At 32.0% G+C, this 23,378-nt stretch overlaps 2 protein-coding genes and 1 pseudogene across 2 annotated transcripts; all 3 read left to right on the top strand.

The window, feature by feature from the left end:
- Positions 1–3,032: 3,032 nt before the first annotated feature.
- On the top strand, positions 3,033–5,091 carry LOC113862405 (annotated as a pseudogene).
- A 6,467-nt stretch (positions 5,092–11,558) lies between these two features.
- Positions 11,559–12,407, top strand: LOC113861521 (light-harvesting complex-like protein OHP1, chloroplastic). The gene is made up of 3 exons (XM_027494384.1): positions 11,559–11,784; positions 11,877–11,999; positions 12,198–12,407. The coding sequence occupies exons 1-3, from the start codon at positions 11,599–11,601 to the stop codon at positions 12,264–12,266; spliced, it is 378 nt and encodes a 125-aa protein (XP_027350185.1). The 5' UTR covers positions 11,559–11,598; the 3' UTR covers positions 12,267–12,407.
- Positions 12,408–15,312: 2,905 nt separating this feature from the next.
- Positions 15,313–17,564, top strand: LOC113861520 (L-type lectin-domain containing receptor kinase IV.1). The gene is made up of 2 exons (XM_027494383.1): positions 15,313–15,437; positions 15,500–17,564. Exon 2 carries the CDS (start codon positions 15,552–15,554, stop codon positions 17,562–17,564), a length of 2,013 nt encoding a protein of 670 aa, XP_027350184.1. The 5' UTR covers positions 15,313–15,437; positions 15,500–15,551.
- Positions 17,565–23,378: the final 5,814 nt, after the last annotated feature.

The following is a 23,378-nucleotide window of genomic DNA, read 5'->3' as shown; positions in this document are numbered from 1 at the left end:
TATCAACAATAAAGTTTTAATTTTGAGTCGAATATTAATAAGTTTTAATTTTGAATTTGTAGCATTCCTTTTTCATACAGCAATTCAACCATTTTCAAAGCATGAGTGCACGTGAAACAGGATAATAGATGGAAGAAGAAAAGAATAAACATATATGTCAATATCAATAATAATATGACACAATTAACATCATCTTCGTCCACGTTTTCGTCCATCAACTCGCAACTAGCCAAACTGATGTGATGGAAATCATATTCTTCTCTTCCAACATGGTTTCGTATTTTCACTCAAAACATCATTTTGCACCAAATTTCAATGCATTTTGAGAAAGCAATAAAGTTTCCTTTGACTTTTACTAACTAATAATCAATCTTCATTATTCATATACATATTTCATTAAATTTATTCGGTACTCTAATCAAGTTGTCAACATGCTAGTTCATTAAATTTTATATCTTCAAACAACACTTTATCTCGCCATGACTTTGGCAAGGAAGAAAGACTCTCCTTCGGTTCTTCTCAGTCTTACTCTAAATTGGACTGCATCTTTCACGAGGTTACTAATTTTTGGGAAAAGTTAGAATTAGATTTTGATGTTATTCATTTTTACAATTCAGTTTGGTAATTAAAAATAATGATAAAATAATAAATATAAAAGTATATTTGCTATTCATTTAAAACGAACATAAAATACTCCTTTAAAGTTAGAGTTACAAGAGTTAGTATCTTTTTCTTTTTACCTTCTTCTTTCTCTAACTCAATGTTTTAGAATGAATTTTTTTTATAAAAAAAAGAGATTCATTAACTTAAAAAGTATATAAAAAAAAGTGAAATAAACAAGTGAATAAAGAATATTATTGTTTGAAAGTATTTATTAGCTTAGTGCCTCTACACATGAATGATCTTATTTATAGTTAAAATTGTAAATACAACTAAACTTTACATTTATTATGTAAATATAAATTAAAAGTACTTTTGGTCAAGTAAGAGCAATTTTTTCAAATTTTTATTAAAATAAGTTATTTTGTGAGGAAAGTGAACATTTCTTTTTAAGTGGTTAGATATTTATTTTACTTTATATTGTTACAGTTGATCTATGATCTTTGTTAAAGACTGCACACTCTTATCAACTCTAAGCGTACATTTGGTGTTATTGTCCCTATTCCTGAGATAGGGACACAAACACTCACACCCACAGGTGTCGTTTGGTGGACGAAAGACAGAGAAAACAATGACTAAAATGCCCTCACTAGTTTACTAAATTGACAAAAAATGCCTTTGAACCCTAACTTCAAATATTGTCTCCTAACTTGAGATCTCTGTAGTCATCACCTTCATGGAGCACAAAAGTTACACAGCCATCCTCCCGAAGGCATCCTCCCATCCTACCAAAGATTCTCTGTCATCCTTGCGAAGCTTTGTTGCCACCTTCGTCTAGAAACCATATTCAAGCATACCCTGCTCTGCAACTCCAGGTAAAGATAAAGTGTAGTTGGTTTGTTATTTTTTTCTGAGCTGTATTTAGTTCTCTTTCCTATCTCCAATTGCTCTTTATTAAAGATGTAACATACTATTATTATATATCCAGTGTATCACTTTGTAATTCAATTATAATTCATTGAATGCTGTAATGGTAAAGTACACTGAAATCATTTATCATTGGTATTTTTTTATGTATTTGACCTTTAACATAAGTAACAAGGCAAATGAATTATCTGAAACAACTAATCTCTACCAAATCACAAGTTTTTAGTTGACTATTTAGTGAATATATAAATAGGGCTTCATTGTTATCTACTTTGATTTAGGAAAATATATAAATGGTACTAAACTCTTGTTATATATTTGACTTAGGAATATATTTACTTGTTACATATTTGATTTACAAAAATATATATTGTACTATCTAAGAAGTTTGTTTGACTTAAGAACGACTACTAAGTCGTGTTTTCTGTTCTTGAGTATTACTGGATCATGACAACGGAAATTGATAGGCTAATGTTGATGATGTTAGTTACTCTTTATCTGCTCATTAGGAATAGAAGGAGAGGCGATTCTTTGATTGGTCGAAGAATAAAAATTAGTCCAGTTAGGCGAGAGGCATTGAAAAGTATCATCAGGAGTGTGGGTGATAGAAATTGCATATGGGAGTTAAGGATGAGTTTAAATGCATTCGCATCTCCGTGCGAATTCCTTGAATGTTGGGGGTGGTTTAACGAATGAGGGACATGTTGGCATAGTGAAGCAAGTAGCTACGTTTCTAATGATACTCGCGTACCATACCAAAAATCGCATTGTACAAGTAAGGTTCATGGATCTAGTGAAACTATTAGTAGGTATTTTAATAGGATATTATTGTCAGTCATTTATGTGTAGAGCTTGCTACTTGCAAGTGCTGAACCTATCCCTAAAGATTGTCTAGATCCTAGATGGAAATGGTTTAAGGTAATGGTTACACACAATGTTGTTAGAATTGTGAGATCGTATAATTTTATGATCTTTAATCATTTGCACGAACCTATCTAGGGTTATTTTCCCCAATTTTTTTTCCCATTCTCTCTTGTTCTCTCTTCTGCGACACCCATCCTCCCATCTTCTCTACATTTAACCGTGCTTCTTGTGCCACCAATGGAGAACTTCTCGACACCCAATCTCGCATCTTCTCTCTATTTGAGTTTTGATTTTGGAACGTCTATAGTATGGGTTTTAGGTTTGGTTGGTTGATTTTTGTTGGTGTTTGCTGTTTTGATTTCTTCTTCCAATTGGTTATGTGTTGTTTGGTAGCGGGTTCTACGTGGTTGAGTCTATCTCAATTTTGTAGGGGTCTCATTTGTATATTTTCCTTCTGTTTTTGTTCTTTTCATTGCTGCACGGCAGATAGTATAAGGAAGGAAGTTGGTGGCTATGAAAAAGGAAAGGGGATTCAGTTAAGTGGAGCTGCAGGGGTGGTATTGTTGGTGGAAGTGGAAGTGGAAGTTTAAGATCAAAATTAAACAATACTATTGGAACAAGAAATGATGTGGCGTGGAACCATGGCATTTCTGTTTTTGGAGATGTTAGAAGAATCAAATGCAAGTATTGTGAGAATGAATATGTTGGAGGAGTTTATCGTTTCAAACATTATTTGGCAGGTACAAAGCAAAATATTGGAGCTTACATGGCTGTCCCTGATGATATTTGAAAACAAATGTGGGACATTATTGTTAAATTACAAGAAAAATTTATAAAAAAAAAAACAAACACATAGCAAGAGCTTGAAGGAAAGGGAATAGAAGGTGATGTTGGTGAATTTGAAAATATGATCAAAAGAAAAATGCAATGTGATGTTGAGAGTCCAACAACTCTTTTCAAGAAAAAGGGAGTGATCATCCAATTTACAATTAATTCAATTTTTAAGCAAAGTTTGCGAGAAGATGCATGTTTAGAAATTACTTCATTTTTTTTACAATAATGCAATTTCCTTCAATGTTATGAAGAGTGAGGAATTTAGAAAGATGTGTAAGAGGATTACTCGACATGATATTGGATTTAAGCCACCATCCTACCATGAGATTCAGGTAAAATATTTGAAGTAAAAAGTTGAGGAAACCAATAGCATTTTAAAAGAGTACAAAGCTATATGGAAAAAAAAACCAAATGCACTATAATGACCGATGGATGGATCGACAAAAAGAGGAGGACTATACTTAATATTTTGGTAAATAGTTCAGTAAGAACTGTTTTTTTTTTATGTCTATTGATGCATTTGACATATGCAAAATAACAGGCAAAATTTTTAAGATGATAGATGATGTTGTTGAAGAAGTTGGAGAAGCAAATGTGATACAAATTGTGATGGATAATGCTGCAAATTATAAGGCAGTAGGAGAAATACTGATGGAGAAGAGGAAAAGGCTTTATTAGACACCTTGTGTTGCACATTGCATTGATCTTATATTGGAGGATTTTGAGAAGAAGATATCATTACATAAAGAAGCTATTGCAAACATCCAACTTACATCTATTCTACAACTGATTTTATATCTTTGTTGCATAGCTTTACTCAAGATACAAATTTAATTAGACCTACAGCTACACGTTTTGCAACTTCTTACTTGACTTTGGGATGCTTGAATGATAATAAAGGATCATTATTGAGAATATTTACATCCAAAGAATGGAAGGATAGTAAGTTTACTAGAATGAAAGATGAAATAATTGTAGAAAATCTAGTCATAAATAAGGAAGAAGTTTTGGAAAGATATTCTGAATTGTTTAAGGGGTGCTTATCCTTTAATTAGGTGTTGCATTTGGTGGATTCAGAGGACAAGCCAATCATAAGTTTCATTTATGAGGAAATGGATCGAGTCAAGGAGAAGATTCAAACAAATTTCAATGGTGTTAAAAAAAGGTATATTAGACTCTAGTTTAATTTGACAATTTATAGCTTTGGTTTGAAAACTCATTTTTTTATATTCTTTAATCTCTAGTTTCATGCCACTATGGGAGATAATTAATGAAAGATGGGACAATAAATTGCATAGACCTTTACATGTTGCAGGCTACTACCTTAACCCAATTTTATATTATGCTTCAGATTTTGAAACTGATTTTGAAGTTAAGCATGTATTATATGAGTGTTTAGAAAGAATGGTAGAAAATATGGATGAAGTGAATAAGATTGATAGTCAGCTGGAGTATTTCAAAGCTAAAAAAGGATATTTTGGTACAAAATTAGCAATTACTGAAATGAAAGTGAAAATCCAGTACAATGGTGGAAATCTTTTAGTGGAGAACATCAAGAGTTACAAAAATTTGTCATTCGTGTATTGAACTTGACATGCAACTCATCTAGTTGTGAGCGTAATTAAAGTGCTTTTGAAATGGTAAATTATTTCTTAAAACTATCAAGTGGACTACTTTAATTATTGTGTTAAATTATTAATTAATGTTGTTTATATTTAGGTTCACACCAAAAAAACAAATCATTTTAAGCAAAAAAAGATGAATGATGTTGTATTTGTCATGACAAACTTAAAATTAGGCAATAGTATCAAGAGGAGGAAAGAGTCTAACTTTGACGTTGAGGATGTTGCTTCTAATGATGATTGAATTGTAGAGGAGAAGAATGAGCTAATATCATATATGTATTTAGATGAAAACTTGATTCAAGATGGAGAAGCAAGCAGTGGTGTTGGTAGTACAAGTACACCTATGGATGATTTGGACCTTCCACCTGCTGATGATAATGAGGCTAATGTGGATAATATTGATAAAGATGACTATTTAGAATATGATTATCCTAATTGGGGCTTGCAAAATTTGTTGTAATAAATTAGTACTAGTTTGATTAATTATGTGTTGTATTGAATCTAGAATCTATGACTTTTAAGTTATGTTTAATTAAATTATGTGATTCAGATGTTAATTTCCTTATGTATGTTATTTTTTATGCTTATATATATGTTTAAGTATAGTTTTACGTGTTTGGTAGAATCTTACGATATCACAATTTACAATTTTTGACCCCCCTCTCGATCCTAGGTAAGATCCCGATCTTAACAACATTGGTTACGCATATTAGTAATGTGTTGTAATGTCCTTGTAATATATGTAATAACAATTCTTTGGTTTATGATAAGGTTGTTTAGGAGCATTAGATGGTACTTACATAGACGTGACTGTACCTGTAGCGGATAAACCTCAATTTCAAACAAGAAAAGGTTGAATCTCGACCAATGTCTTAGGAGTGTGCAACAGGGATATGAACTTTGTATATATGCTTAGTGGATGGTAAGGATCAACATCAAATTCTAGGATAATAGGGATATGAACTTCGTTGTATGAGTGGTTAGGGGCCATATTTGGTAAGGACAGAGCCAATGGCAACTTTGCGATGAGCGGTACAAATATGGATGAAGACATACAAAGTGAGTCGGCACCACCAGTGCCCCAACCAAACTTCAAAATGCAGGACACCAATCCTACCCTGTCACAAAGTCCTCTCCAACCCCAACAATTTGTGGATTCAATCAACAACAGGAACTAGGGTCATCTTAGACAGAAGAGGGGTCGCGAGTCTAAAGAGATGCTTAAGGATATAGTTGAAACAATGAAGTCCATCATGGAGAGATATGGAAAAAATGTGCAGGTCGTTGCAAATGCCATGTCAAGAGTTAATGTTGAAGTGAACCTTGGAAGGACTCTAAAGAGCCTTAGGTTCACATTCGAGGAGAGGCTGAGGGTGGCAAGAAAATTCATGCAAAACAAGAAAATGCGGGACATGTTCTAGAGTTTGGACGATGAAAGAGAACAATTTATGAGAGACGTCTTAGATAGTTAGGTGGTGGGACAGTCTCTATATTTCCCTTTTTTTATGATAGTAGTAACTATAATAGTGCTTATGATGATGTATTAGGGTTAGTCATAGGAACACTGTCATTTTTAATTCTGTGATGTTGTAGTACTTATGTTTAATGTCATTTTAATATTGTCATGTTTAATGTTATGCTATTGTAGTAGTTATGTTGATGTAGTACTAAGAACACTTATGATGATGTAATATAAGCAACTAATGATGTATTTAATTATCTAATGTTGATGTAGTACTAAGAACACTTGAATCTACAAAATTCCTTGTCATTAGTTTTATTTTGTGTGGCCTAATGATTTTGTCTTAGCCAGTGAGGTATGTTTTGTTGTTTTGTGTGGCCTAATTTCATATGTAACTTTGCTCCTTTCATTATCTTGTCAACAAAATTGCCATATTACAAATTTGCCAAACTAACTACCTTCTACCTTCTATGGCCTAATACAATACATTATCAATAGAACAATCACACACAAACACATAACAAGAGCAACCATAAGGCAGTGGTACTGATTCCTTGAATCACACAACTTCTTCTTTATTCTTGAAAGCTTTAGTCGTAGATCTTTTACTTCAATCCCTATAGGGTGGAGTGTCATCATAGCGGAAGATGTAGTGCTGTCAAACTCCTCTTCACGATCATACCAGTCAAAGAAGCCATAAATGCACTCCTTCTAAAAAATAATACAATGAATTATAACATTAACAAATAGAAAACTAGAACGATATGTTGAAATAATAGGCAACTAAAAGGTCAAACATACTCATATTCCAGACGGGGCATCACCAAAATCTGCTTCCAAAAGATTCGACTTTGTTGGAAACCATTAACTTACGTCATTTCGCATCGACACATGCCAATTGTGTTAGACGCCATCAAGGATGATGGTCTACACCTGCAAATAGGTGGTAAAAGGTTCATATTACGATGTACAATTTGAAGTTGATCTAACAAAGGATTATCACAAGACATGTCTCTAGCATGTTATTTTATTTCTACATAGGGACAACCAATAACCACTTTAAGCTGAAAATTTTATATGGATTGTATGCTTTTAGTTGCACAGCATACAACAATAACTTTTATTGACAATTTTTCTCCTCAATCAAACACACTATAGTGAGAATGAAGTTAGAACATACAATAAAATTATTCTGCTTTGATAAAGATATCTCAAATCCAAAATTTTGAAAACTTCCAAACTAACTTTCTATTAGCTGCTTTTGTTATATTTCAGAATTAGGTTTCGTGAGGGAGAAAACTAAAGACAGGAATAACATTCAGTGAAATGCCTATACATCGGTATTCTGGTACAATATAAAATCATAGATTTCATTATCTAATATGGAAAGAATGTAATATCGAATCCTAATTACAAACATCCAAATATCTTGCTACTAAGATTTTAAAAGAATTAGATCATACATATAAAGAAAGGAAATCATACAATTAAAAATATGATACAGATGTTAGTGTATCAAGTTGAGATAGAAGAAGATATTGATACAGAAAGTATGTAAGAGTATTAGTACAAAATATGAGTTTGTGGATAGTATAGAAGTGAGGGAAATATTAAAAAAATAGGTTAGAAAATATCAAATTGGGCTACTGTAGTCCACAGACAAATACCTTACACACACATTATCCCAAATTGATAAAAACATAGATTAAGATGAAGGATTTTACATGAGGGCAACCATGGCAGATGGGACGATGGCACAGAAAGGATTGCATGAAAATCGTGCTGGAGAAGATAAACACGGTCATTGACTGGCACACACAACTTTAATCGCGCGAGATAGGACTAAATCGAGTTGAAAATGACTCACAAATGCTTTGAAAGATGGCTAATGATGAAGTCCAAGGATCTTTGCTAAAGACGATGAGTGAAATGTTTGCATAACTTTCCCAATTTCAACCTAAAAATATAATCAAATTTTCAGTTGATGAGAAAATTGTAATAAACAACAAATGAATAAAATTTCAAATCAAAAGGTAATTGTGTCAATTTATATTTTCTGTCCCTATATCTAAAACAACCAAACAACATACAAGCACACAACTTAATGGACATGTCTATAAACTCCCAAACACAATACGCATACTAGTATCTGTGTCCTGTCCATCACACCCACCAGTGTCCATGTCTTTAGATATAAAGACACTGCTACCAAATGCAGCCTAAAAGGTGAGTCTAATGTCCTTCCTTAAATTTGATAAGTATGAGAAACTTTTTAACAAGTAAAGGGTAAATATGTAAAATGTTTCTAATTTCTTCATCTTTCTTTCTTCCTTTCTTCTTGCATATAGACTCGAGTTGAACCTTATCGACAAAAATCAAGATGCCAACATTATTTAGGTTCCACTAATGACTAAACAATTGCATGATTCTCATCAATGAGTTCTTCGAAATAACTAGTGCTAATAAGAGAACACTTAAGGTCATCAACTTTGGATTTGTTTTCTTTAGCTTTCTCTTCCTGAGGCTTGAGCTGCTCCTGATTTGCTACAAACTCCTCCTCCATCAACAGAGAGTCCTTTATGTGTTCCAATTTCAACAGTCTTAGCTTAGACTTTGATAGCGGCATCACTGTTAACAACCGCGCCTTGTCTCTTGACCCTTCTGTTTTCATTGCTTCCATCCCACATGTGCAGCAGAGTTGTCGAGTTGAACTTCTTCTTCTTATCCCTGCAGTCGAGTTTCCGGTCACTTGGAAGACCTTGCCGGTTGAGACCACCCGGTGTTCCCCGACCCATGCTTTCCCTCGGGATAAAGGAAGAGACTCACTAGGCGATAATATGAATAAATAGAATTCATTTCCTTTCCCATCCAGATCCCTTTTAATCTCAAACACTTGTGGATGCCTTTGGATCACTTACTTGATGAAAGCAACACATTTTTTCTCCATTGCTGGACATAGGTATATGCCTCAACCACCATGCTTCCGCCTCTCTTCGATAACATTCCATCTTTTTCGGCAACATTCTCTCATGCCACTGCTTATTGCTTCTGGGTGCCTTATTTTGTCACCGGAGATTCAAATTAGCATTGACAAAGTTCTCTTGATTGTTGGGTTGACTTAGAAGCAAGCTACCTCTCTCTCTTACTTTTTTTTTTTATTACGAGACCTTAATCGTGGTGGAGATTTTCACCACACAACATCAAGAGCACCAAAGAATAAAAGAAAAAAAGCAAAAAAATTACAAAATTATCCTTCAGTAGTATTTTTTTTTTTTACAGTATTATTAACCGTTAGATTCAACGTTCCATAACTCTATGAAAAGTAAAAAATGCTCTTACTTATCAAATTTAAGGAAGGACGTTAGACTCACCTAGACTCATTAAAAAAAAACATATTAATGTGTACCCTATTACTGAAATGGTAAGTGAAAATTATCTTAAATTAATTTGAAAATGTATCTTCTAATAATTTTTTTATTATTTGTTCATTAGAACGAAGATGACTATTAAAATTATCAAAGTGACATAATAGCCATTAGCCATGTCATTTTCTTGCAGGAAATACACCCAATAATTATTGAATAAGTGTACACCATAAATTAAATAGCAACATCTAAAAATACTTGATTTGAAAGAAAATAACACTCAAACCAATAACAAAAAATTAAATAATGTTTAATTTAAAAAAGAAATAATTAAGAAACAATTAAAAACCCTACTTGCTTTTATGGGAGGTATATTTTGATAAAATAAATTTTTCTCAGAAGCATCATTCTATATGTGCTCCAATAACTGTATACTTTGAAATTTTAATAATAAAAATTTATTTAAATCAAACCTAATATCTTGTAAGTGTGACAAATAACACACCCTACAAGAATAAAATTGGATAAAAATATTTATTAAACAACAATTTATAGTAATTAAAAATTAAGAATTACAAAATACATATTTTATATTAGAATAACACATTATATATATTACAACACACCAATATAATTTTATTATATATATTATATTTTTTTTCTGAAATAATATTATATTTACACTAAGCACACATTATTTTAAATGTCTAACTACTTTTAAAATATTTAATTTTTGTAACTCAACAATCATATTTACTTTAAATAGTATTTACAATAAAATTTCGTTTACTTCATTATTATAAATATATATACTTTTAATATATCATGTATATGTTCAAAAAATTACAAATATCTAATATCAATTTAAGAAACACTTTTTCATAATATTACTGCAAATTATTGTCACATTTTTTATTAAATCATTTAACATCTGCTTATAAAATAAATATAGTGATCATATTTATACTATACATATATACCAAAATTTAAAATTAAATAAATGAAATTATTAATATATTTTTCATTCAATAAAATATATCAAAATAATTTTGACCAATTTTTTTAGTAATATTATACTTTTTAAAAATATTGTTCACCATTAAAGTACACTACGAATAAATATAACTCATTTTTTTTCCTATCACTTACATATATGCGCTACTAATTCTTTAATCCTTATACAAAAAATGGATTATGTATACATAAAAAAAAACATTATATTAAAACAAATATAAAGAATAACAAAATATTTTGCATTCTCTAAAATTATCAAAATAAATTGATGAATAAATTTTTTATTAATATTATAATTTCAGTTCTTTATTATAAATACCTTATTTATTTCAAATATTTTAACAACTTCTACATGAACATATTTGTATAATAATTTGACTACTTTAAAATTTATCTTTCGCAAATTTTGTTAAACAACTTCTTAACATAACATGACTGTTAATTATGCAAATAATATTTATTAAAAAATAGTTATTTTAAAAATTGTTTAAGAACACGTATTAAAAAATATTAAATATATCTTATTAAATATTTTAAATTACTATAAAAGCATATTAAAAAGACTTTTTATTATTTTAAATAATAAATGATCTCATTTAAAAAATAATAATTTTAACTTCTTAATATTTTCCTTAACACCCATTAGAAAAATTGATTAAAAATATTTAAAAATAGTTTACTAACTTTAATAGATAGGAATTTATAAATATATTAGAAAATATTATATAAAATTTATACATGAGTAACATTATCTGAAAAAAATATTATTATACCTACCATAGTTATGATAACACGTAGGCAGTTTTGTGAACCACTCAACCCCACCTTCTTAAAATCTGAACCACACAAAAAAGTTAAAGAAAAAGAAATGAATTAGATAAGGCTTAGGAAGAAGGAATGGTTGTGGATGCCAAGCATAGCCATGGCTACTTCATCGACTACATTGCTATCATCACTCGTCGCAGGAAGCACCCCATCAATTAACTCTCGAAACCAACAAGTTTTGTTGCTTCAAAATCGTTCTTTGAATAAGTCTGCATCTCTCAGGAAGAGAGCTTCCTTCGTTATCAAAGCAGCCAAGCCCCCTGCTGGTGTATGATCACTTCACCCTTTGTTTCTTTTTATTTATTTTACTTTCTTAGATGTTTTTGGGTATGAAGCAATTGGGTATTTTTCTTTCTTCAGCTGGAATTTCCAAAAGTGGAGCCGCAATTTGAAGCTCCGCTTATTGGGTTCACAAAGACAGCAGAAATATGGAACTCTAGAGCTTGCATGATTGGAATCATTGGAGTTTTCATTGTAGAGTTTGTGAGTATTCTATATGTTTATTTTTATCACTATACAGTTATCCATTTAACTTCCACAAAGAATCATCAACGCCATTTATAATTTCTCGTTCTCTTATTTTGCAAATTGATGACATAACTGAAATTGAATTTATGAATTATGAGAAAATTGAATTTATGCATGTTTAAGGTTATTGTGTGATTGTGGTGTTTTATGCAGATAATAAACAAGGGAGTACTTCAAGTGATTGGAGTCGATGTTGGCAAAGGCCTTAATCTTCCTCTCTGAACATTCATTTTTGCTGTGCTCGTTATAAAGTCAAGTTTAACTTTTCTTTGTTCTTTCCAGAACAAATTTTCAACTCCAGTGACATTTGGCAATCTTCTGTAAACTATCGTTTGTATGGAAGTAAATTGCTGATATTCTTGGGTTGGCTCTTCTCATATTTCTGAATTCAATTGTTCAGCATTTGTCCTCTTCATACCTCGTTAACAAGCTTAACAAAATTAATAAACCCAATCAACTCTTAAATAAACTCAATTATTATTTTGAGACATGAAACTACGCTATATATAAATTTACTTAAAGATATAAATTTTATAATGTTTTATTTCATATTTCGTTTTATTTTTAAATAAATTTACATTTTTTTTTACTTTTAATTAAAATATTTATTTAATCTTTTTAGCAGGTACTTATTTATAAATTAATTTTTATAAACTTAGAACAAAAAAATCAAGTTTGGTTTAATTAATAAAGGGAAAGAGCTTGGCAGCATTGGGGCTTCAGTCGTTGGTTTTCCTGTCATCAGGTCACCAACTTCCTTGACCTTCCGGCACTAGGAGGCGTCAGTTTCATCCTGGTCATGGATAGATCGCCCAGGTTCGGGTTTATAAGCGGTGACAATTGCCCTATTGTGGTGGATTTTGTTTCTGGTCAGAAATATAATAAAATCACATTTTTCATTCTTTCTCTTGTTCCCTCTACTGAATAAACGAATTATTCGTAATTAATATAATAATATTAATATAATATAGTTAAATATTGGCTTTGGGCTTTTCTTGCACACCTTAGGTGGAGGGCGAAGAAGGCCTCCTTTTTCCAGGTGGGATACTTAACTCGTTAGCTACATCATTGCACAAGTCGATACGCAGAGCGCCTAATATTCATCGTTTACGGCTAGGTGATCTATCCCTGACTAGGATGAAGCTTGGATGAAATTAAGTGGAGGTCCGAATCGACTGATGTTGAAGAATCAGCAGATGAGTTGTGGTTAGGGGTGAAATACCACTCGAACCTAGAGCTAGCTGGTTCTCCTTAAAATGCGTTAAGGTGCAATAGTTGACTAAACATTTAGGGGTAAAGCACTATTTTGGTGTAGGCCGTGAGAGCGGTACCAAATTGAGGCAAACTCTGAATACTAGATATGACCTCAAAATAACAAGGATCAAGGTCGACCAGTGAGACGATAGGGAATAAGCTTCATCATTGAGAGGGAAACAGCCCGAATCACTGGCTAAGGCCCCTAAGTGACCGCTTAGTGATAAAGGAGGTAGGAGTGCAGAGACAGCCAGAAGGTTTGCTTAGAAGCAGTCACCCTTGAAAGAGTGCATAATAGCTCACTGATCGAGCACTCTTGCGTCGAAGATGAACGGGGCTAAGTGATCTGTTGAAGTTGTGTGATGTAAAAATAAATCGGTAGGGGAGTGTTCCGCCTTAGAGGGAAAGACCTGCACGAGCAGTGGTGAACGAAGCGGAAACAAGAATGTTGGCTTAAGTAACAAAAACGTTGGTGAGAATCTAATGCCTCGAAAACCTAAGGGTTCCTCTGGAAAGTTCGTCAACGAAGGGTAAGTCAGGGTCTAAGATCAAGCCCAAAGGCATAATGGATGAACATCAAGTAAATATTCTTATACTACCCCTTGTTGGTCCTGAGGGACGGAGGAGGTTAGGTTAGCCGAAAGATGGTTATCGATTCAAGGACGCAAGAATTTCATAATTGGGATTTTGAATAAGATAAACTTTTTATTTTTATTTTTCATTCTTATTACTTTTTTATATTTATAAATTAATTTTTATAATTAAAATTTATATTTTTAATCTTTATATGAAGTATTTTTTTATTTAGTCATTTTATTTAATATTGTTAACATGTTTTTAAACTATAGGACTAATTCAAAAAATAAATTGTAATTATATATATGAACCAAATTAAAAAAATATACGACATATAAAAGTTAAATATATGATTTTTTTTTTATCCAGTGAATACATTAAATTCTTAACTGGTTGACAAATATACGGTCATTTGAATTTAGTTTTCTCAATGGAGCTTGCTTAAGATTTTGAGGAGAGAAAAATAATACACTAGTTTAAAAAGTACTTTAAAAAATACATAAATATTCTTTAATTTCTCATTATCTCAGTAATACAATGTAGCACCCAAAATTAAAGGGAAGTTCAACCTTGTGGACCAGTGACGACTATAAAACGACTCGAGACTAAGGCAACGATCTGTGGCTGCTCCGTGCTCTAGCCACCCCACCCACTCCTCTCTAAGAGTATAGTATGATATGATATGATGTGATGAGAATCTGTCTTATTTCCCTTTACTGAATCATTAAATTTGAATATGATGTTTTAATATTGCTGTAATATATGACTGGTCAGAGTTTCAGTGAAAGCAGCTATTTTTAAATATTTTGAGAATGAATAAAGAATATCTATGTCCAACCAAAAATCTATATAAACGAGTGAGAAAAGAATAAATGGCGTGTCTGCACTGGTTTTTAAGTCAACCAAAAAAAACAACGCAAGACGAAATGTATGAACCGATCGAACACTTGGAAATATTAAAATTGATAAGAGTCTCACCTTCCTCCCTTCTTCTTCCTCTACGTCTTCGTTCATCTTTTTTTACGCACAAGCTGATGTTGGACCCATTTAATAGTTAACAATGACTTTTCAAAACAGTCAAGCGAAAATAAAATCATAAAGATAATCTTGATATATAAAAAATAGAGGATATATACCAAGAGAACACAGATCGAAAAGATATAGCTCTTTTAAATTTAGACCCATAGAGCGAGATGACCATAATTTATTTATTTAAACTAGACCTGTATGTGTTGAGAACTGAATTACATATAATAAAATTTTTCTTTTAAACTATATATCAAAAATAATAATGAGTTCTTAGATAAGTAATTTAGGTTTAATAAATAAAGCTTTACTACTCGTAATTTTGAATACAATCTCATTTTAATATTTAATAAAAACTGTATACACACGTTACAAGTACAATTATCTTTTCCGAAATAATATTAATGTACAGCACAGGTTGGAGAAACAGCCAAATTAGACCCTATAGAAAGTGATGCGTCTCTTCTTTTTTCTTTTTACACAAGCGAATTTGGCGTGGTGCCATTCAGCAATTTAGAATGAAGGTCACAGGGTATTTATGAATATTGTATCACTTGTTAGAGTTCGTGATTCACGTCTTTAGGCTCCCAAAAAAATCATAGAACCAAGAAATATTTTGCAGAAGAAGCATATTGCAAAGTATAGCCAGCCATGTCCTTCAAGCTTGTGTTGGTGGTGTTTTTGTTGGTGACAGTGGTAGCCAGTGAAGATACCAGTTTCATCTATAACGGGTTCCAATCATCCCATTTATATGTCGATGGTATTGCTGAGTTGACTCCAAATGGCTTACTCAGACTGACCAATGACACAAAGCAACAAAAGGGTCATGCTTTCTACCCAAATCCTATAGTTTTCAAGAACACCTCAAATGGAACCGTGTCTTCTTTCTCGACAACTTTTGTGTTTGCCATAAGACCCGAATATGCAGCTTTGAGTGGCCATGGGATTGTTTTTGTAGTTGCTCCAACAAAAGGGCTTCCAAATTCTCTACCAAGTCAGTACCTTGGCCTTTTCAATGACACCAACAATGGCAACAGTAGTAACCATGTGTTTGGTGTTGAACTTGACACCATTCAGAGCAAGGAGTTTGCTGATATCAATGACAACCATGTTGGAATTGATATCAATGACTTGAAGTCAGCCAACTCAACTTCTGCAGGGTATTATAGTAGTGGTCGGTTTCAAAATTTGACCCTTTTCAGTGGCTACCCGATGCAGCTATGGGTGGAATATGATGGCGCGAAGAAGCAGATTGATGTTACTTTAGCTCCAATCAACATGGATAAGCCACAACGCCCTTTGTTAGCATTGACCAAGGATCTTTCTCCAATCCTGGACGATAGCATGTATGTTGGATTCTCATCATCTACTGGGTCAGTCCATACTTCCCATTATATTCTTGGTTGGAGCTTTAAGGTCAATGGCCAGGCTCAACAGCTTACAATCTCTCAACTTCCCAAGCTTCCTAGACTTGGTGGTAAAAAGGAGGCTAAGTTTCTCACTGTTGGGTTGCCTTTGATTTCACTAACTTTGGTTTTTATGTTGAGTCTAGCCGTGGCTTATCTCATCAAAAGGCAGAGGAAGTTTGCTGAGCTGCTAGAAGATTGGGAACAGGAATATGGTCCTCATAGGTTCAAGTACAAAGATTTGTACTTTGCCACAAAGGGTTTCAAGGAGAAGGAGCTACTAGGAACTGGTGGATTTGGTAGAGTCTACAAGGGTGTGATGCCAATTTCCAAACTTGAGGTTGCAGTGAAGAAGGTGTCTCATGAATCCAGACAAGGGATGAGGGAATTCGTGTCAGAGATTGTAAGTATTGGTCGTCTTCGCCACAGGAATTTGGTTCCCCTTTTGGGCTATTGCAGACGCAAAGGAGAGTTGCTTCTGGTCTATGACTACATGCCAAATGGAAGCCTAGACAATTATCTTTATAACCAACCAAAAGTGACCCTTAATTGGAGCCAGAGATTTAGAATCATTAAAGGGGTTGCTTCAGGTCTGTTTTATCTACATGAAGAATGGGAGCAAGTCGTGATCCACAGGGACATTAAGGCTAGCAATGTACTATTAGATGCAGAATTGAATGGTAGATTAGGGGACTTTGGTCTTGCAAGGTTGTATGACCATGGAACTGATCCTCAAACCACCCATGTGGTTGGAACTCTTGGGTATCTTGCACCTGAGCATACTAGAACTGGTAAGGCAACTACAAGCTCTGATGTGTTTGCTTTTGGTGCATTTTTGTTAGAGGTTGCTTGTGGAAGGAGGCCTATAGAACATGTAGGGGAATGTGAGACCATAATTCTTGTTGATAGGGTGTTTGATTGCTGGCAAAGGGGTAAGATTCTTGAGGCAAAGGACCCAAATTTGGGGTCAAATTATAGGCCAGAGGAGGTGGAGTTGGTGTTGAAACTTGGTTTGTTGTGCTCACATTCAGAATCCTTAGTGAGGCCAAGCATGCGCCAAGTTGTGCAGTACTTGGAGATGGATGTACCTTTGCCAGATTTGTCTTTGCTTAGTTTATCTTCCACTGGCTTAACTTTTGGGCACCATGTGGATTTCGGGGACTTCTCAATGTCTTATACATCTTCTACGGATAAGCCATTCTCCCACTCTACCCAAACTTCTACCGTTGCTGAATCACTTCTCTCTGGTGGTCGTTGATTTCACTAGGGCATGATCTGTTTCTTGCATTTGATCTTATCTTATGCTTAGTTTGCTGATCAGTTTTGTTTTTGTATTATATTCTTGGAAATGGATTGAAATAAATGCCTGTATCTCAAAAGTAGTCAAATACTGTGTTATTTGATGCTTGTGTTTTATAATGGATATATTGGAATTTGTTTCATTACACAATTTCTTCTCACTGATTGGAATTATTAATTGTCCCAGTTTATATATGCTAAGCAGGCGATAAAGAGGCTACAATTATTTTTCAGCGATATCACAGAAAAGTCAATGTCAAGGCAAAGCCATTTTGTAATAAGAGTATCTTGCACATGCACTATCATGTAATACGTACAAATACTGTCTCGATTTTTTTATTTTAATTTTAATCTAATTCGTCATTCAATACATGTGTGTCACTATAAGATAAAATATTATAATTACTTAATGAATTATATATATTTTTCATCTTTAATAATGTGTCAATTTTTTAAAATTAAGTTTAAGGAAAATTGTACACAAATCTTTATAAAAGAAAAAAATTAATATAAAAAAAATTATGTTAAAAATAATTTATTTTTTTAAAATTTTAGAGAAATTTATATAAAAGAACTTTTCAAAACAAAAAAAATAGAGAAGTACAAATTTTTTCTTAATAGCTTCAATGGCTTCTAAGTCTAAGAGAAGAAGATGAATTAGATTTTAACGATTTTTTAGATTGTAAAAGTGAATACTAATAAATTTTTTCAATTACAATAGTTAATTGAAGAAATGCAATTCAAGATTTATGAAGTTGATGAATTAACATGAGATGTGTCACAAATTTTTAATCAAGAAAATAGTTAAAAATCATTCATACAATGAATTATTGATAATTCAGAATATAAATTTAAAAGAGTTAGAGTTAAAGATGATCACACAAGGAATTTATATTGATTCACTCTCACTACTTAAGAGCTACATTTAGTCTTCAAAACACTTTTGGGAATTTCTTCACTATAACCAATGAGTTTGATATAACAATTGTTTCAAGATAATCGACTTTCGGTTAGCAAGAATACCTTTCTTGTTTTACAAATCTTATGAGATCTTTCACTCACAAGAATTCACACTCTTTAACAAAATACAAGAACTACAAGAGATAACAATATAAGAACTCAAACTCTTTTATAGGAAAATGGATTCAGAACAAGAGTTCTCAAAGAGAATAATCAAAATGCTCTCATAAAAACAACTTAGTGTGTAATAAAATGTGCTAGAAAAAACTCTTTTTATATCTTTAATAAATTTTTTCACTCATTTATAAAATAGAATTAATAGATTTTCAATTTTTCCTCCCACATGTTCAATCTTTTTTTAGCAGTTTCTCCAGAGATCTTTATCATTAATGCAACCTCCATTTTGCTCATTCATGGAGTTGTATTAGTACCTCTAAGAAATATGATTATCCACCGTTAGTCAGAAATGTTGGTTAGCTTGGATTACTTAGTGTTGCGCGCTTAGGAGGGCAGCGCACTTTGGGATGCAGAGGAGCAAAGCAGCTCGAACGAATGAATGTGAGAGGAGCGAAAAATGAAAGTTAGTTATTTAAGAAGTGGTTGGTAAGTTTTAATAACAAGATCAGTTAAAATACACAATAGAGTCACACAATAACCAATTATTGCTTTTGTTAATTAATTACTAGATGTTTTTATACAACAAACCATTAAATTATTACTAAATAGACTTAATTAGTAATAGATTACTGATCTTGATAATTGATTATTGAGTTGTTCTGTGCCAAAAAAAAAAAATTTTTTTTAACAAAAAGACATGTTTAGTAATCAATTATTGAATAATTTTATATTGAAGAATTTAATTTTTAAGCCAACAGAATAGATTGATAATTAATTACTCAATTTAGTAGTTGAACATGTAAATCTTGATTTTAATTGAATTCAACAAAGATTTTAACTTTCTAAATGTTAATCATTAGAGCACTTAAATGATTTTCTTAAAGATTATTATATATACAAACTAACTATAATATTCAAAGTAAAATGTTTATGTACACAAGCTTGAATCAAGGTCTGAGATGAATGTTTGTATTCAACAAAATTTTATGTCATAGTAAATAGAACTTCTTTATGATAATTTTTAAAAATTTGTCTATAAATCCGTATATCCGTATGTAACTGGCGTGTTTTTGGTAGTGTTGAGACCCGAGCACTTTCTAGAAACATTTCAATGAACCATTCAAAACAATCATGGACCAAAAGCAGAATCTGTAATAGACATAAACTGACATTATGTTTGGGATAAGGAAAATTTTCAGTTAAAAATCATCTTAAAGGAAATTACATTTCGAAAAAATTTTGAGGGTCAAGAAGGAGACAAAAATAAGCTGGAACATAAGAGAATATTGGAAGATTATCTAAGACCTTTAGTTTTAATTAAAAGGGATACATTTCGAGCTATTTTAGGAAATTTTTGTCACATTGTTGATTTTTCTCGAAACTGCTTGAAAGACAAAAAAATATTCTAAATCCACAAAACTGAAGGCTTTTTCGTGGAGTTTTGAGGAGTTTTCAAGTCACTGACACCCAAAACTACTCGAAAAATAGAACTGGCAAGAAAATATTCCAAATCCACAAAACTGATAGCTTTTCGAGGAGTTTTAAGGAGTTTTCAAGTCCCTAACACTCAAAAACTGCTCGAAAAATAGGACTAACAAGAAAATATTCTAAGTCCACAAAAATTGATGGCTTGTCGAGGAGTTTTCAAGTCCCCGACACCTAAAATTGCTCAAAAAACAGGAAGTGGTTAGAAAATATTCTAAGTCCACAAACCTGGCTGAGCTCCAGATTTCCTCCAAAATTGCTCGAAAAATAGGAAGTGGTCAGAAAAGATTCTAAGTCCACAAACCTGGTTGAGCTCTCAAAACTCCAGAAATTGCTCGAAAAACAGAAATGAGCAAAGAAAATGTTCTAAGTCCACAAGACCAAGACAAGCTCTCAAAACTCCAGAATGGCTCGAAAAGAGAAGTCAAGAAGAAACTATTCTAAGGCCATAACATTAAAGGAGTCTCCTAGGTTTCTCTCAGAAATACTCGAAAGATAGAAAAACAAGAGTCTTGAAAAATCTAAAAGCGGTTACCAGTAGTTATCAACATTCACCACTACGCAAAGGAGATCATGGGCAATAGTGGTTACAAAAGAAGCCCCAACCAACAACACGATCACAAGTAATCGTGGATAATGAGCATCAACAGTTGAAGGTAGTTATTAAGAAGTGGCCGCGAAAGGAGGAAAACGGTGGTGGTCTTCATGTCTATAAATACTCCAAAACACTATTTTACAAAGGACGACTTTTTGCACCCAGACACCGCACCTAAACTCTCTGAGACGCTGAAACCCTGCACCGCGCCAGACACCAGCTACAAAGAGACCCATGGTGGCCGTTGTTTGCCATTGTGAGGAGTCGTACGTTTATATTCCAACACCTTTATATTCCCACATTTATCTTTCTGCATTTTAATTTCAGTACTTGTTGTTTATATCTTTGTACGCTGTTTGTTTCCTGTTTACTACATTTTTGTAAAAGCATCTACGTTTGATTCAATTCTGCACAATTACTATTCCCTATCCTTGCTTAATACTCTTTTACGCCGTTAATTTGAGCATCACGTTAACAACACACTTAAAAGAACCTAAAGAGGACCTAAATCCAGTTCCCAGATTGATCTTTGGATTATTTGTTTACAATTGTCATTTTTCACTGTAAACACATTGCTTCACATAACTAAGAATCATTAGATCTTAAAAGTATAAAAGTAATGACTGTTAACATTGCTTCCATGAGGGATGAAACAACACACGTGGATGTCAAATTCAGATTTGTGATTGAAGTCTGGTTAAGAAGAAATTTGTTTTGTATGCTGCCCAAAAGAATATGAGTATATGACTATCATCTTTGATAAGCAACTTCCAAGCATAGTGCCAATAATAAATATCTTTGCTAGCTTCCAGCTGATAGTTTTGGCGGATGAGTAATTATCACTGCAATCTTAATTAGTTTTAAATTTTGGTAAAATAATTGTGTTTTAAATAAAATATTATTTGTTATTTTTGCATGTAATAGTTATTAATTTTAGTTTTTATTATTTCTAAAATTTATCAAAATAGGCATTAAACTAAACTAAATATTATTTTAATCTTCTATATATTTAATGATCGATCATTTTAAGCTAAAATTAGTCTTCAAGGTAAGTTTCAATTTTGTCCATTAACTTTTTTCTATTCATTTTCATCTTAAAAGTTTTATTTTTCTCAACGTTAGTCTTTTTTCATTAAGCCTGTTATATGACTTAATTGAGACATCTTATATAGCATTGAAAAGGCCTAAACACTATTTATTTAATCTAACTTGAACTTTTTTATTTGAAAAAATATTAAAAATAGTTATAATTATGTATTTTCTTTACATACCAATTAAGACTTATACTGCATTGTCTTTCAAACAACAAAACAAATGGTGAAGCTTTCACTCCCATGGACTTGTAATCTTCAACGATGACGTCAGAGTTGTTGGATATCTATTTTGTTACAGTGACATAAAGAGTGTTTATTGCCTATTAATAACAACAAGTTGAAGAGTTCTGGGAAATATAAAAACTATGAAGTAATTTTGTAAGGATAAATGAGTTTTATTATGGTGTATAAATAAGTTATTTAATTTTGAGTTACTAATTAATTGTATCATTTTTCAGTTTGATTAGAGTTGTGAGTTTTTGAAGTGGAGGGAAATGATGAAATTAAAGATAATAAAATTGAGGCAAAGAAAAAAATTTCATCTTCAAAATTCACTCAATTTTCAAGAAAAAAGATTAAGAATTAAAGTTGTATTTTGAGCATCAACATTGTGGTTCATATGTTTAGTTATGGTGTTGTTGTGGTTTATATTGTTTAGTAGAAGATCATGTCTTTTAGGCATGTAATTTCTGTAAATGCACTTTGAAATAATGTTTTGATTAAGTTATGTTGCTACTGTGGTTCATTTTGTTTAGCAGAAAATCATTGTATTTTAGGAATATAATTTATATAAATGCACTTTGAACTAGTATTTTGATTAAGAAATAATGTTTTATATTGAATATAGATTGTTCTATCTCTAATGAAAATATTTCCTTAATATGTGTTTTATCTTTGAACATGGACATGAGAATAAGAAAGTACAATGAGAATTAGAGCTTTGATTAAAATATACCAGTAAGAAACATAATGCGTTCATAATAAAAAACCATAAGGACAAAATACAAGCCCCACAAAATATATTGTCCAACCAAAAGCACAAAATATATTTTTCTCACAAAATATAAATCCTAATATTATGAGTATGTTGATGCCTTTGGGTATACATCTTCTTTGTTTGACCATCAATTGAAACCTAAGAAGTACTTGAAGCTTGAGTCTAAATTATTGGTGTCTCTATTACAATAGGTTGTCTAACTTTGCAAGTAGCTTTTGTTATGATTACATAATCCATATTTGTTGCATTTCATAGTCATTCCTTTCCTACTCATTGCATTTCCCTCATCTTCCCAGTTGCATCTTTATTTATTGATTTCTTTAACTTCTCATGATTGTTTCCTTATTGGTGTTGATAGGCCTCTGCATGATGTTGTTTTATGTAATAAGTTGAAATAAAATTTTTTAAATTGAGATTAACATGGTTCATGCAAGCAATAAAATAAGAATAAGGTATTCCAGTGAGCATCCATAATATGTAAGAACAATTTTTTGCTTTAAGATTTACCACAAATTTATCTCCAAC

Source organism: Abrus precatorius, unplaced genomic scaffold (genome assembly GCF_003935025.1).
Source record: "Abrus precatorius isolate BTA unplaced genomic scaffold, Abrus_2018 Scaffold3, whole genome shotgun sequence".
Lineage (NCBI taxonomy): Eukaryota > Viridiplantae > Streptophyta > Magnoliopsida > Fabales > Fabaceae > Abrus > Abrus precatorius.
Note: the sequence above shows the minus strand (reverse complement) of the source record. Positions and strands in the feature narration are given on the sequence as shown.

Excerpts from the sequence above, each read along its gene's own strand:
- LOC113861521 (XM_027494384.1), top strand. The coding sequence starts at position 11,599 with ATGCCAAGCATAGCCATGGCTACTTCATCGACTACATTGCTATCATCA. Across the intron at positions 11,785-11,876 it reads CAGCCAAGCCCCCTGCTGGT|CTGGAATTTCCAAAAGTGGA; the intron begins GTATGATCACTT and ends TTCTTTCTTCAG. Across the intron at positions 12,000-12,197 it reads GAGTTTTCATTGTAGAGTTT|ATAATAAACAAGGGAGTACT; the intron begins GTGAGTATTCTA and ends TGTTTTATGCAG.
- LOC113861520 (XM_027494383.1), top strand. The coding sequence starts at position 15,552 with ATGTCCTTCAAGCTTGTGTTGGTGGTGTTTTTGTTGGTGACAGTGGTA.